The 15,158-nt window shown below is 44.9% G+C and overlaps 1 protein-coding gene across 1 annotated transcript in view; it reads right to left on the reverse strand.

Annotated features, from left to right (window-relative positions):
- Nucleotides 1-15,158, reverse strand: part of LOC143930914 (alpha-2-macroglobulin-like protein 1) — a 204,609-nt gene that overhangs the window by 20,944 nt on the left and 168,507 nt on the right. Inside the window, exons 31-32 of the mRNA XM_077455600.1 lie at nucleotides 6,586-6,801; nucleotides 6,384-6,508 (exon numbers count right to left, since the gene is read on the reverse strand). Of these exons, the coding sequence (XP_077311726.1) occupies nucleotides 6,384-6,508; nucleotides 6,586-6,801 (341 nt within the window). The remainder of the gene's footprint in view (nucleotides 1-6,383; nucleotides 6,509-6,585; nucleotides 6,802-15,158) is intronic.

Raw genomic sequence — 15,158 nt, forward strand, 5'->3', positions numbered from 1 at the left:
ATCTATCAGCAATACCTCCAGCGGTTCCTTGGTCTGTATGGGCTGTATGGGTGCCCTCTGCTCTGTGCTTTTAGTAAGCTCACACACTCTACACTGTCGGCAGACTTCTTCAACTACGACCTCCAGTCGTGGACAATACACATAACGCTGCAGCCACTGGTAAGTTTTGACTGGCCCGAAATGAGCTCCAAATTCATGAGCTTCCCTGGCTATCTCTAGTGCCAGACTCCTTGGTATGACAACCTGCCATCTTGCCTCCAGATCGGCAGGCTGCTGCCACTTGCGGTATAGAACAGCTCCATGAACCTCTAGTCTGTCCCATTGATGTAGAATTGACTTCATCTCAGCATCAAGATCAGCCCTTTCCTCTCTGTCTGGTTTCCTTTGCCGAGCCACCCAACCTTTTATCTGTCGCAGTCCAATGTCTTCATCTTGTATTCGCCCCCATTCCTCATTAGTTCTTGCTAATGCCTTAGGCAGGGACCGGGCCTCCCCGCTTGTCTGTGCTGCGACTGCTGGAGGTGTAAACTTGCGGAAGTCTGGAATTTCATCCTCTTCCTTTTGTTCATCAAGCTCTCCCAATGGAGTTTCAAAAGTAACCCTCGACAGACCATCAGCATTGGTATTCTCTGTAGCAGAGCGATAGCGAATTGAGAAGTCATACTTTGCAAGGCGAGCTGCCCAACGTTGCTCCAGGGCTCCCAGTCTAGCAGTATCCAGATGGGCCAGGGGATTGTTATCAGTCCGTACAAAGATTTTAGCCCCTGTAAGGTAACCGGCAAACTTCTCTGTCATGGCCCACACCAGGGCAAGGAGCTCTAGCCGGAAGGAACTATAGTTATGAGGGTTTCGCTCCGTATCCCGCAGGGACCTACTGGCATAGGCAATCACTCTTTCGTGTCCGTCCTGCATCTGTGACAACACTGCCCCGAGTCCGTAGAGACTACCGTCAGTAGATAAGAAGAATGGTTTGTCAAAATCAGCATAAGCCAAGATGGGGGCCGATGTCAGAGCCTCTTTCAAGGTCAGGAAGGCCTCCTCTTGCTTCTGTCCCCAGGGAACACTTTGACTCTTGGATTGCCCAGCAGTTCCTCTCAAAATCTCATTCAGAGGGCCCGCTATCTTTGCATAGTCTTTGATGAACCGCCGGTAGTAACCAGTCAGACCAAGGAAGGCCTTCAACTCACGCAGCGTTCTAGGCTCCGGCCATTGTTGAATGGCAGCCACTTTATTTTGGGATGGCAGCACCCCGTCTTTGGACACCGTATGGCCTAAGTACTCGATCTCCTTCTTGAAGAGATGACACTTCTTTGGCTTTATCTTCAGGCCATGGGCCCGCAGTCGCTCAAGTACCTGTCCTAATCGGGCCAAGTGTTCTTCAAAAGTAGCAGAGTACACTATAATATCATCCAAGTATATCAGGGTAGCTTCAAAATTTAGATCTCCCAGACATTTTTCCATCAGCCTCTGAAAGGTTCCTGGGGCATTAGACAGCCCAAATGGCATCCTATTAAATTCAAACAGACCCATGGGAAGTATGAATGCTGTCTTTTCCTTGTCTTGTTCAGCCACCGGTACCTGCCAGTATCCACTTGCTAAATCCAAGGTGGAGAAGTATTTAGCCCGCCCTAGGGCTGTTAGGGACTCTTCGATGCGAGGCAGAGGATATGAGTCCCGCACTGTGCACGCATTCAATCTCCGGTAATCCACACAAAATCGAATGGTGCCATCCTTCTTCTTGACAAGCACCACTGGGGCTGCCCAGGGACTTTGACTACCCCGAACCACTCCTGAATCGATCATCTGTTTCAGCAATGTCTTCACCTCTTGATACAACTTGGGTGGAATCTGTCGATATCTCTCTCGGCTTGGGGGAGTGTCCCCCGTCGGTATCTCATGTGTGATAGCATCTGTGCAACCAAAGTCATTGGCATTGCGGGCAAACGCAGCTTGATTCTCCCACAGCATGGTTTCAACTGCTCGTAAATGATCCGGACTTAGAGCTTTCACATCTATCTCCATTTGTTCCAAGATGACTGTCCCATTCCATTCTGGGGTCGGTGCCTCTGCAGGCTTTGCAGTAACTGCCAAGGTCCAAGCAGAATTGCCTATCGGAGCTAGAGTCACTTCTCCCTGACTCAGCACTTCTCCCCGATGTAGGTACACGCGAGCCAGTTCCACTCCTGGCACCAGAGAGACTTCCCGTTGTCCAACGTTTACAGCTCTTATGGGTACTCGTCCATTTTGGACTACTGCCAGTGTCCGGGCCACTAGGACATCCTGACCTAACTCTCCCAGGCCTTCAGGCTCAATGATCACCTCCATACCTTCAAGGTTGCGGGAGGTTCCCACGGGCAAAGTCAGTATAGTCTCCCGATCAGGAGGGAGGGTAAGGGTAGCCCTTCCCGGCACTCGAATATTTCCTACAGACTGATGTACTGGGACACTCTTCTGTGTCCCACAAAACCGGATTAACCGTTGAAATGCCTTTTGCGTTGGTTTGTGTGGAGTGGCATTCTTCCAATAGCCCGGCCCCCTTTTAGTGAACATAATTTGATCCAACTCTCGCAGGATATTCATGCCCATTATCACCGGTACATCTTCTTTGAAGGTTTCAGGGACCAGCAGGATACCTTTTTTTCCAACTTCCTGTCCACACAGACGTACATTCATCCATACGACACCTGTGACAGGGATTTGTTGCTGGTTAGCTGCTGTGACCCGGATCAATGTCCCCTGTTCTGGCTTGGCCAGTGCTTGAAAGTAACGGTTGAAATATGACTCAGGCATGGTCGTTACCTGTGATCCGGTGTCCACTAAACAGTTGACTGGAATGCCTTCAAACTCGGCTCTTATGGTGGGACATCCTGCAACCAGGTGTTCGGAGCTGTGCTGAGTGGCCTGACACTCTACTTCCCCCGCAGTGTGCCTCATTACTGCGGGGGCCTGAAGTTTAACGCCGGCTCTGGGCGTCTAGGCAGGTCCCTCCGGCATTCTCTAGCGAAGTGTCCTTTTTCTCCACACCGCCAGCACTGAGCCTCTCTGCGTTGTTCTCTCTGTCTGTGTGCGGGAGGCGCCCGTAGGCCTGGACTGGCCGAGCTCACTGGAGGATATTGAGGGACTCGGTAGGTGGGAATACGTGGGTAAGGATGCTCTGGTGCAGGAACCATCGAGGCAGTCTGATAAGGTTGTTGTTGCCCCAGATATGCAACCTCAGGGGGGTAGCTCAAATCCATCCGTCTCTCTATTTGCGTCAACTTCTCATGCATGAGACCCAGGGAGCTTTGTAGGTCCTGCACCACTCTAACCAGGACCTCTTCATTCTTCGCAACCCCGAGGGAGGCGGTCTGGGTCCGTATCACTCCAGAGGCATAAATTTCTTCTTTACTTCGCTCCACGGCCTCAGCCAATATTTGCCGAAAATTCAGTGTAGGGTCCACTCTGACTCGTTCCCGTAGGGCTTGTCTCAGGTGAGAGCTGTAGAGTCCCAGGATCAATTGTTCCCTCAGTATCCGGTCTGCGGATCCCATGGCGGTTATCCCGTCTGCCTCTTTTTTCTGTATCTCAGCCAGTACTTCCTGTAGAGCCGTTGCATATTGTGAGACCCCTTCATTTTCCTGCTGTACCCGGTAGAAGAACTTTGCCCGGAGGTGGCCCGCACTAGCTGTTTCACCGTATATTTCTTCTAGAAAGCGCACAATCTCTTTCAAGGTACTGCGCGTAGCTTCCGGTTGTAAGCAAACAGTTTTCCGCGCTTCACCCTCCAGGGCAGCCAAAGCAATTTCCACCTGTAGCTCTGGGCTGACATTGTAAATTCTAGCAACGCTCTGTAATCTCGTCACCCAGTCTGACAGTGACATGTTCTGGCCATCAAATTTTGGCAACAAGTTAAAAAGCATGCCCATAGGGAGGGTCCTTGTAGGGGTTCCACCATTACCTAAGGCATTCACATCAACATCAGGTACGTTGCCTTCAGCCGCCTCCATCTCTGTAACCGTATCCTGCTCGCAGCGCCACTTGTAGCGGTCAGAGGTATAGGAGACCGCAATGCAGGTTTCAAGTACGGGACAGCAGACAAGGAGGCTGAAACAAAAACCGGCTTTATTAAACAGTGAGATATAATGGCCGGAGGAGGAGGATAACAGTATTAACAATTCACAGTAGTTTACAGTAAGGCTAACTGGAATGTGGTACACAAAATGGCTTTCCCGCCAACACATGCACAGTGATACAGGCTACCCTCTTCTAATATGTCCTGCCTGATTCCCGCTTATCGGGACACGTTTCTACAACGTACTATCTCAGTAGGGACTGTACTATTCCCTATCACAATCCAGCACCGGTGCTCACTCACAGTTTGTTAGACAGCTGGAGGGTCCCTTGTCTTGGCCTCCTTCATGAGGCAGGTGAAGTCCAGTTCCTAGTGCTGCAGCTTGCCCGTCTGGGACGGATGGATGAACACAGATGCGGCCCAAAATCACCACAGCTCTCTCTCTCTCTGCCCGAGATGCCCGATCTTTAGCTGGATACTGCGACTCTTTATCCACACAAAGTCTCCCTCTCCTCAGGGCAGACTTGACTTTTCCTCAGCTCCGCACAGGAATCCCTCAGCTGCCCACACACTCCTCACAGTTCTCTCTCACTGCCACTTCCTGTTTCCTCTCCTCTGAAGGCTCGGCAGCAACAGTGACATCTTGTGGCTAAACTGGAAATAGCAGGCTGTATATATTATAGATGGAACACAGTGCAATATAGTTCAGTAATCCTAGGGGCTGACCCCCTACAACAATACCAACATACAATAAAACAACACAAAATCATGATCATAAACCAGAATTAGATCTTCACCTCCAGTCCTCCCAGAGAAGAATTATATATCTTGATGGCCACAAGCAAAAATGATTTCCTGTGTTGCTCTGTCGTTCATTGTGGGTGTAACAATTTGTCACTAATGGTACTCTGCAGACTGACCAGCTATTGTGGAGTGGGTGGGAGCACTGGGAGGGGTTGTCCAACATTGAATGTAACTTGAACAACATTCTCCTCTCCAACACTGCTGTAAAAGACTCCAGTTCCAATCCAACAACATTACTGGCCTTGCAAATCAGTTTGTTGAATCTGTTGATGTTGGACACCCTAACCCTGCTTCCCCATCATGCCACGGCCAGCACAGACTCATAAAACATCTTCAGCATCGTCTGGCAGATGCTAAGGGACCTCAGTCTCTTCAAAAAGTAGAGGCAGCTCTGGCCCTTCCTACCTATAGAGCACCTCAGTGTTCTTGCTTCAGTCCAGCTTCTTATCTATATGTACCCCCAGATACTTGTAACTCTCTACTACCTCCACATCTATTCCTCATATGGAAATTAGGGTCACTGGTGGCTTCCTCTTTCTGAAATCCACAACCAACTCATTTGTCTTTAACCCAGAACACCAGTGAAGGCAAAAGTGAAAACTAGCAAGTCACTCTGGAGCGGGGTATCCAAACTTTGGAGCTCCAGTTGTTCTGGAGGATAGCACGAGTTGCAAAAATTGTGAAGTTTACTGTTACATGTTAAGAATAAAGAGAAAAAAAAAAACACACCAAAATGATAACCATACAAAAAAACTTTTTTTTTTTAAATTTTTAAATTTTTAAGGTGCTACTTTCAAACTTTTTTCTTGCCTGTTGTCTGATGAACCTCACTGAACAACAAACTACACACAAAACAAAAAGAACACTTTGTGTGTCTGTATGTGTGTGGGTGTGGGGGGGGGGGATGGTCTCTGGGGAATCACCCATATAGGACTGTTGTAAGACTACTGAATTATTAGAAATAAATGATTAAAGTAGCAAATACCTGAGACAGCTGTAAATTGAATAATATAAAAAACAAAACAAAAAAAACAACTATCATTTCAATATTGTTCATAAAACAATAATTTACTAAATTGTAAGAGACAACAAAATGTCTCTAGTATTGCTTTTCCCAGTAATCGAAATTGTATTGTATGTATTGTATACTTTTTGTCGGGGTTCACATATGTGCAAATTCAATGCAGGTTTTCCCGCATCCAATTCATATGACATGCAAGTGTGCTTGGCTCGCAATAAAGCTGGTTCACACAGGTCCGGGGCGGCCGCGGTCCTCATTCCAAAAGGGTCCTGTGCGTCTTTGGGTCTAGTTCAGGTGCAAATTCATTCATGCAAAAATTGGGACCTGTTTCGCACCTGAACCAGTGAACAGGGACGCACCGGACCCCATGCTCAGAACCATAGCCACATACATGTGAATCCGGACCAAAAGAACCTGTGCTCAGAGGATACTTTTTGTAAAAATGTAGTTAATTAAGTTAATTATGAAATCTTATATGATGCTGAATATAAACACAGTTTGACTTACTGAGCAGTTATATGAAGTCCAAGGTTTTTCACTGGATCTCGCACACATTTTTTTGGTGTTACCTCAACACCGACTGCAAAGGTGTCCTCATTTCTTACCACTGGGATGTTGAATCTAAGAACCGTCTACAAGGAAAAGATAGCAAAATTAGATGATTGCAGAATGGATGGAACAGAAGAAATATATTGGATTTCCCATGTACCTGTACAAAGACACAACCTTCTCCTGTAGCAGTCACTGTGTACTCTCCGGGGATGGTTGGTAGTGTCCTCCTCTGGAGGAGAAGTCGGTTATTGTTGTCTACATGGAACTTCTCCAGAAATCCTGTCTTGGAAGTAACAGTCACTGTTATAGCTCCCTTGTCGCTGTATATAGCCTCTGCATACTTGGCCAATGCCTGGAGAGCCACGACTGTGTCCTATAAGAGAAAATGCCTAGACGTTATATACAAAGGATATTACAATAGAATTAACGAGACTGAACAGTTCACCAATATAACTTAAAGGGGTTGTAAACCCTCACCATTTTTACCTTAATGTATTCTATGCATTAGGATGAAAAACATTCTTTACTGCAGCAGTGCCCCCAAGCCCCCCTTATACTTACCTGAGCCCCGTTATTCCAGCGACTGGAACAAGCGCACCAGGTCCGCCCATTTTTCTAATCAATATCCTGTTGTCTTTATTAACTCTCTAGAGTGTTCGGCTCAGCTACAAACAAGATTTATTTTTAAAGTATCAGTGTACGGCATATCAAAAACTGGATCCCATAATTGTTATGAAGTGGGAAATGGCTTTTTCTTGCAGAAGAAGAATTACAGTCAGGTCCATAAATATTGGGACATCAACACAATTCTAATCTTTTTGGCTCTATAAACCACCACAATGGATTTGAAATGAAACAAGTAAAATGTTTAACTGCAGACTTTCAGCTTTAATTTGAGGGTATTTACATTCAAATCAGGTGAACGGGGGTAGGAATTACAACAGTTTGTATATGTGCCTCCCACTTTTTAAGGGACTAAAAGTAATGGGACAATTGGCTGCTCAGCTGTTCCATGACCAGGTGTGTGTTATTCCCTCATTATCTAATTTACAAGGAGCAGATAAAAGGTCTAGAGTTCATTTCAAGTGTGCTATTTGCATTTGGAATCTGTTGCTGTCAACTCTCAATATGAGATCCAAAGAGCTGTCACTATCAGTGCAGCAAGCCATCATTAGGCTGAAAAAAAAAAACAAGCCCTTCAGAGAGATAGCAAAAACATGAGGTGTGGCCAAAGCAACTGTTTGGAACATCCTTAAAAAGAAAGAACGCACCACTGAGCTCAGCAACACCAAAAGACCCGGACTTCACAACAGTTGGCCAGATCAAGAACGCTCTCCAGGAGGTAGGTGTATGTGTGTCAAAGTCAACAGTCAAGAGCAGACTTCACCAGAGTGAATACAGAGGGTTCACTACAAGATGTAAACCATTGGTGAGCCTCAAAAACAGGAAGGCCAGATTAGAGTTTGCCAAACATCTAAAAAAGCCTTCACAGTTCTGGAACAACATCCTATGGACAGATGAGACCCAGATCAACTTGTGCCAAAATGATAAGAAGAGAAGAGTATGGAGAAGGAAAGGAACTGCTCATGATCCAAAGCATACCAACTCATCAGTGAAGCATGGTGGTGGTAGTGTCATGGCATAGGCATGTATGGCTGCCAATTGAACTGGTTCTCTTGTATTTATTGATGATGGGACTGCTGACAAAAACAGTAGATAAAGGAGAAAAAAAGAGAGAGAGGGGCGCCTCTGGGTGTAGATGTTTCAAAAAGTATTTATTTTCAATATAAAAGCATAAGATTTTGCACTCACATTTAGTAGGCAAAAAATAGGCATTGAACACAGAGGGTCGTCTGGTATATCTGATTATGGGACGTCAGCCAGTAATCCGGTCCACATCTGTCATCTTTAGTGTTCCTGTTCCTTTCACATGGGGTCCACTACAGGTGTTTTTGCCGGCTTATGGTGGACACGAGATGTGCGGTCTTTGGAACGAGGCTTGGGAGGCAGAGATGACCAGGTCGCGGAGCTGTGACGTCCGAGGGTATGCGACGCGTTTCTTGAGCGTGCGGGTCGGGGTTGTCGTACGACCGCGCTCTTTCATCAGGCAGAATCAGAATAGAATGAAGGGAACACAGGATTTAAATAGGGGCAGGCGGTAGGCATGGTTGGGAACGGACTAGGAACAGGTGAAGGGACGTGGTTACGGCCGAATGTGTGGGGAGGAGAAAGACGAATGAGTAGGGAGGGGAGGAAGGAAGAGAAAAGAAAAGGGAGGAGAGAGGGCGGGGGCAGCAGCAGCTTGGCAAAACGAGGAAAAAGCATGTCTATGGGGAAATCTTATGTATACAACAATAAAAGGTTCTATGGGAGTGAAAATAAAAATAATAATAATAAAAGAAAGTAAAAATGAAAGTAAATATAAGAATAAAAATAAAATTAGATCAAAGAATAAAAGAGTTTAAACGAGGAGTGTAGATCTAATAAAATATAAAAATCTATAAAAATCTATATATGTAAAAAAGAGAAGGTAAAATCAGGAACGTACACACACACACGCATAAAACTACATGGACACGTGTGTATGTGTGTACTCACATACATGGGTGTTGGGTGCGGGGAGAGGAAGAAAAAGGAGGGGGGGGGGAATAGAGAAATGGGTGAATGATGAAATAAGGAAAAAAAGGAAAAAAGGGGGGAAGGGGGGTTTTTGGAAGAAAAAGGGGGGGGGGAAAGAGAGACAAAAAAATGGAGAACAAAAAATTGGGGAAAAAAAGAGGAGAAAAACCACAGAAGAGGAGGGGGGGGGAAAGAGGGGGGTTGGGCAGAGGGAGGGGGGGGGATGGGAAGTATTACATTAATGCAAAAAAACATTTTTGGATATGCATGAGTACATATACAGACCGATTTCAATCCATGATTTTTTACAACACATGATTTTTTTACAAAAAAAGGAAGAGAATATCATCACTAGAGAAATACGGTATTGGCAACACAGTATACAAAATAATATAATATAAAATAATATATTTGCCTAAAACATTGGTAGCTAGAACGAGCAGATAGATTACAGAAGATATCTATATGGGTGAGGGGATGTTTTTGTGTAGAGTAATGTTGTGTGATAAGACCGGCACCATGGACGAATGGGACATCAGAGGATGGTGGCAATTTCGATGCACTCGTTGATACCCCCTGGGGAGAGTGCGTCGAGGGTATAGATCCAGAAGGTTTCACGAGAGCATAATTTTTTAAATCTTTCCGCTGGAGGGAGATGGTTGGGGATCTGCTCAATGACCCAGACCTTGAGGCCTGATGTGGACCCCTTATGGAAGAGGGCGAAGTGTCTAGGCACACTATGGGGGTCTGTGCCTCCTTCTATTAGTCTACGATGTTCGCCGAAGCGTTGTCTAATTGTTCTAATGGTGCGCCCTACATATATGAGACCACAGGGACAACTTAGACCATATATTACAAAATCAGATGAGCAATTGTAAAATTCTTTTAGTTCATAGGTTTTGCCCTTGGTGGTGAATGCTTTTTGTCCATGATGGACAAATTTACATGTTTTACAGAGTGCTTTGTGGCATTGATACATCCCAATTAGGGGTATCAGTTGGAGGGTTTTGGGAAGAATAGATTGGGTTTTTAATTTACTTGGTGCGATTTTGTTTCTCAAGTTTGGGGCCCTACGATAAGTGACAGAGGGTCTAGCTGGGAGTTCGGTTTTCAAGTGGGGGTCCTGTTGTAAAATACTCCAGTGTTTTTTTAAAATTTTTTCCATAGTTTTATGTTCATTATGAAAGGTGGTGATGAATCTACTGGAGAAATTTTGTGGGGAGCGGTCTGTTTTAGTCGTGGTTTTTTCTGAGAGGCACTGTTTGAAGGCGTTTTCTATGAGCGGGGTAGGATAGTTTTTTTCTTTGAATTTAGTTTTTAGGGTGTTGCTGGATTCGATATAGTCGATTTTTTTGGTGCAGTTTTGCCTTAGGCGCCAAAATTGTCCCTTTGGGATGTTTTTAATCCATTTCGGGTAGTGACAGCTATTAAAGTGGAGGTAGGAGTTGCCCGCGGTTGGTTTTGTATAATTTTTTGAGATAATAGCATGACCTTCATGTCCCAATTCTAGGTCCAGGAATGCTATGGTTTCAGGGTTGGTATTAGACGTGAAGGATAGGCCATAGGGGTTATTATTACAATGTTGAACAAAGGGGGGGATTAGGTCAGCTGCTCCATCCCAGATGAGGATGAGGTCGTCTATGTATCTACCAAAGAAGATTATGTTTTTTGAAAAGGGGTTATTTTTGTAGATGTAGTGGGACTCCCAGAAGCCCATAGCAAGGTTCGCATATGAGGGCGCGAAATTGGCTCCCATAGCTGTACCTTGGATCTGTTGATAGAAGTCACCGTTGAATGTAAAGTAGTTATGTGTTAGACAGAAATTGACGGCCTTTAGTACAAAATCAGCTTGCCTCATATTCATTAGGGGCTCATTGATTAGGGAGTCTTTAATGGCTTTTAGGCCAAAGTCATGTGGAATAGATGTATACAGTGAGCTGACATCTAGGGAGAGCCAGGTATATGTTGTTTCCCATCTGTAGGGGGCTAGGAGTTCTAGGAGGTGGCGACCATCGCCAATATAGGATTGCAATTGTGTCACCAAGGGCTGTAGGAATTGATCGATGTATAAACTGAAGCCTGTGGTGACGCTATCCATAGCGGCCACAATTGGTCGGCCGGGGGGGTGGTGGAGATTTTTATGTACTTTGGGTAAATGATAGAAATACGGGATTTGGTAGAAGTTTTTTTGTAGAAAAGCGGCTTCTGTTTTTGTGAGGATCCCTTCTTGGAGGGCAGATTTAGTTAGAGCCTTGGCTTCATTTGCAAAGATATTGGTTGGGTCATGAGTCAATTTTTTGTAAGTGGAACCATCGGCAAGGAGGCGGAGGGACTCCGCCACGTAGTTGGGTCTGTCTAGGAGGACTATTCCACCTCCTTTGTCAGCAGGCTTAATTACTAGGTCTTCATTATGTATTAGCTTATCTAAAGCTAAGATTTCAGAGCGGGTTCGATTATTTTTGTATTTTTGATTTTTTGAAGATTTCGAAGTGGTGGTACATAATTTGATCATGTCCGCATAGACCACTCGATAAAAACTTTCAATGTATGGGCCTTTTGAGTGAGTGGGAAAAAAAGTTGATTTAGGTTTCAGTGATGTATGGGTAATGGGGGGGGGGATGAGATGAGATGTTGAGTGAGTAATAGTGATGTCATTTCATCGTCATTAGAAATTTCTAAAATGTCGATATCAAAAAGGGATGAATTGGAACTGGATCCTGTGTGGTCATGAGCTGGAGATGTGATTAGTGGGTCGGGTGGTTCTTTAGTCTCTTTTGAGTTTTTTTCTTGTTTTATGTGGAAATGTCTTTTTAGAGTTAGCGTACGTACGTAGTTATTTAAATCTTTGAAAATGGTGAAAGGGTTGGGTCTATTTATAGGTGCAAAGTTTAGACCCCGAATGAATAGTGAGATATCAGCCGGTGATGGGTTGTATGAGGATAGATTAAAGATTTTTACAGTTTTTGGTGTTTCAGTATGTTTGCATAGGTTGGTCTTTCGTCCTCCTCTACAACCTCTTCTGTGAGTTTTCTTTTTCGGGGGTTTGGGGTTGGAGGAGGACTTTTCACTAAAAAAGACGGTGATATGGTCTGGTTTACTATGGGGGGGGAAGGGGTATGATAATTGGGTTGTGGTTAGTTTGTGCGGGGGTGGTAGGGGATTCTACCATGGTAGGGTTTGTTGTGTTCGAGGTGATGGAGGTCGATTGGATAGTCTTCTTATTCCTATTGTGGGGGCTACTGTCTATATTTTCACTTTTATCTTTGTTGTTTTTTAGAAGGACGGTTTGTGTTAGATTTCGTGGGGTTCCGGTCTGGGTTCTGGGGGTCCTGGAGATCTGTTATAAAACTGGTTAAGGGATTTTAATATTTCGTTCTTTCTCAATCTGTTCTTATTTTCATCTTTATTTGGGTTTTTCGAACTTAGATGATAGCGATGAGTGTACCCCCATAACAAGCTGCTTGCTGACAAAAACAGCAGGATGAATTCTGAAGTGTTTCAGACAATATTATCTGCTCATATTCAGCAAAATGCTTCAGAACTCATTGGACGGCTCTTCATAGTGCAGATGGACAATCACCCGAAGCATATTGCAAAAGTAACCAAAGAGGGTTTTAAGGGAAAGAAGTAGAATGTTATGCAATGGCCAAGTCAATCACCTGACCTGAATCCGATTGAGCATGCATTTCACTTGCTGAAGACAAAATTGAAGGGAAAATGCCCCAAGAACAAGCAGGAACTGAAGACAGTTGCAGTAGAGGCCTGGCAGAGCATCACTAGGGATGAGGCCCAGCGTCTGGTGATGTCTATGTGTTCCAGACTTCAGGCTGTAATTGACAGCAAAGGATTGGCAACCAAGTATTAAAAAGTGAAAGTTTGATGGATGATTGTTAATCTGTCCCATTACTTTTGGTCCCTTAAAAAGTGAGAGGCACATATACAAACAGTTGTAATTCCTACACCATTCACCTGATTTGGATGTAAATACCCTCAAATTAAAGCTGAAAGTCTGCAATTAAAGCACACCTTGTTTGTTTCATTTCAAATCCATTGTGGTGGTGTATAGAGCCAAAAGATTAGAATTGTGTCGATGTCCCAAGATTTATGAACCTGACTGTACATTTTCCTTTAGCCACAGAAACACTTCAAACTAACAAAAGTATGCAATATTAGTGATTCAACAGGTTCATTTTTAAAATAAAGATGTTATACTTACCTGCTCTGTGCAATGGTTTTGCACAGAGCACCCCCGAGCTGCCTTTTCTGGGGTCCCCTGCCAACGTTCTTGGGTCCTCCTCCCTTTCTTGTACCCCCATAACAAGCTGCTTGCTATGGGGGGCACGCAAGCAGGCTCTATCCTGAGCTGGGATGTGTGTGTCTATAGACACACACAGCCCTGCTCATCTCCACACTCCTCTCCCTCCTCACACGACTTGTTTGACAGAAGCAGGAGCCAATGGCTCCTGCCTCCATGTCCTGCAAGGAGAGAGAGAAAGGAGAGCACCACTGCTCTTGGGCACAGTGCTGGATTGATATAGGGCTCAGGAAAATATTTAGAGGGTCTAGAAGGGGGAGCTGACCATGGAAGGTTTTTTTTTTACCTTAACATAGAGTGTATCAAGGTAAAAAACATTAAGCCTTTACAACCACTTTAAAGTGGTTGTAAACCCTTACAACACACTTTGCCTACAGGTAAGCCTAGATTAAGGCTTACCTGTAGGTCCAAGAAATATCTTCTAAACCTATACAGTTTAGGAGATATTTGCCCGAAGACAGGCACCGCTGTCTACGGCGCATGCACCGTAGACAGCAGCGCGCAGGCGCACTAAGCGCAGCATTTTAAACGACGTAGCTGCCGCGCATGTCTGTTCCCGTGCGTATGCGCGGGAGTGACGTCATTGCGGCTTCGCCGAATGACAGCGGCGGAGCTGCGAGACCCCACCGAGAAGATGGATGCGCCAGACTACAGGGGACAGCGGTGACTTCGCTGGCTCCTGTGTTAGGTAAGTGACACATAATGGACTACTATGCGATGCATAGTAGTCCATTATGCTTTGCCTTTGCAGGGAATGAAAGAGGAAGTAAACTCATCAGGGTTTACTTCCTCTTTAAGCAAGAATAGACATAATTTTCATGTTAGAAAATGTTACATGCAACAAAAGTTTTTGTACATCATAGCACTATTAAAGAAGGGTAAATGTGTGGTATGGCTGTCAATATATTTTATGTTTCCATCAGTTTTTATTTGTTTGTATACAAACTAAATTGAGTCATTGAGCCTGTAACCTGGGTGAAAATCTGTCCCAGAGGGTAGGAGTTAATGCTTTCGCAGTTCATTGGTCTTTTTGGTGAGTGTTTCTCTGGGTTCAACCCACTGATCTTGTGTTATAAAATAGGGACAGAGGTCCAAAGAAGAGAGGTTGAGGTCTACGCTGAGGTCAAGGGAGCCTGTGACCAAGAGCCCCAGAGAGAAAGTTCCCCTTGCAGAAGAGAGAGATCTGGTGCCTGTAAAGGAGTGAGACAAAGAACAACACCCTCGAGGAGCAGTAGGATGTTGCTTGTTACTACTGGCCTGGGATGTAAAGTCAGCAGAACTTGTGGTTCACCCTGAAGGCACCAGCTGCTGGAGAATGCCCTTTTGGACTTTGTAATTACATGGACACTAACTTTGCAGGTATGCCGGGGCACTACACAAGCCTGAGTTAGGGTTTGGGATGTAGGAAGGAATTCCGTCTCTCAATATTGGACTTTGTAATGCCTTTTGCACATTTTTAAGTAAAGTTTTATAACCTTGTTCCCATCTGGTTGGAAGTTACTAAATGTGTGTGATGTAAATAACCAACAACATCTCATGGTTCAGGTCACTAAGGTACTTGGGATATGAAGACATCAGTATGGAAGTAATGTAGTGCAAAGACACAAGTGGGTACCTAGGGTAACATATGTCTAACAAGCAGCCTGTTGGAAGCTTATGCCTGTTGCAGGTGAAATGGCCTCTAGCAGCGAGGAAGATGTTGTTGGTACTCCAGCGGTCTGTCTTCCATAGCAACAGGAGCAGAGGTGCACTGCAGAGCTCACTGCTACTGGGGAACTGTAGTGGAAATGCTGGAC

Source organism: Lithobates pipiens, unplaced genomic scaffold, assembly GCF_037356315.1.
Source record: "Lithobates pipiens isolate NorthernLeopardFrog02 unplaced genomic scaffold, aLitPip1_a1.2 Scaffold_25, whole genome shotgun sequence".
NCBI classification, from domain to species: Eukaryota; Metazoa; Chordata; class Amphibia; order Anura; family Ranidae; genus Lithobates; species Lithobates pipiens.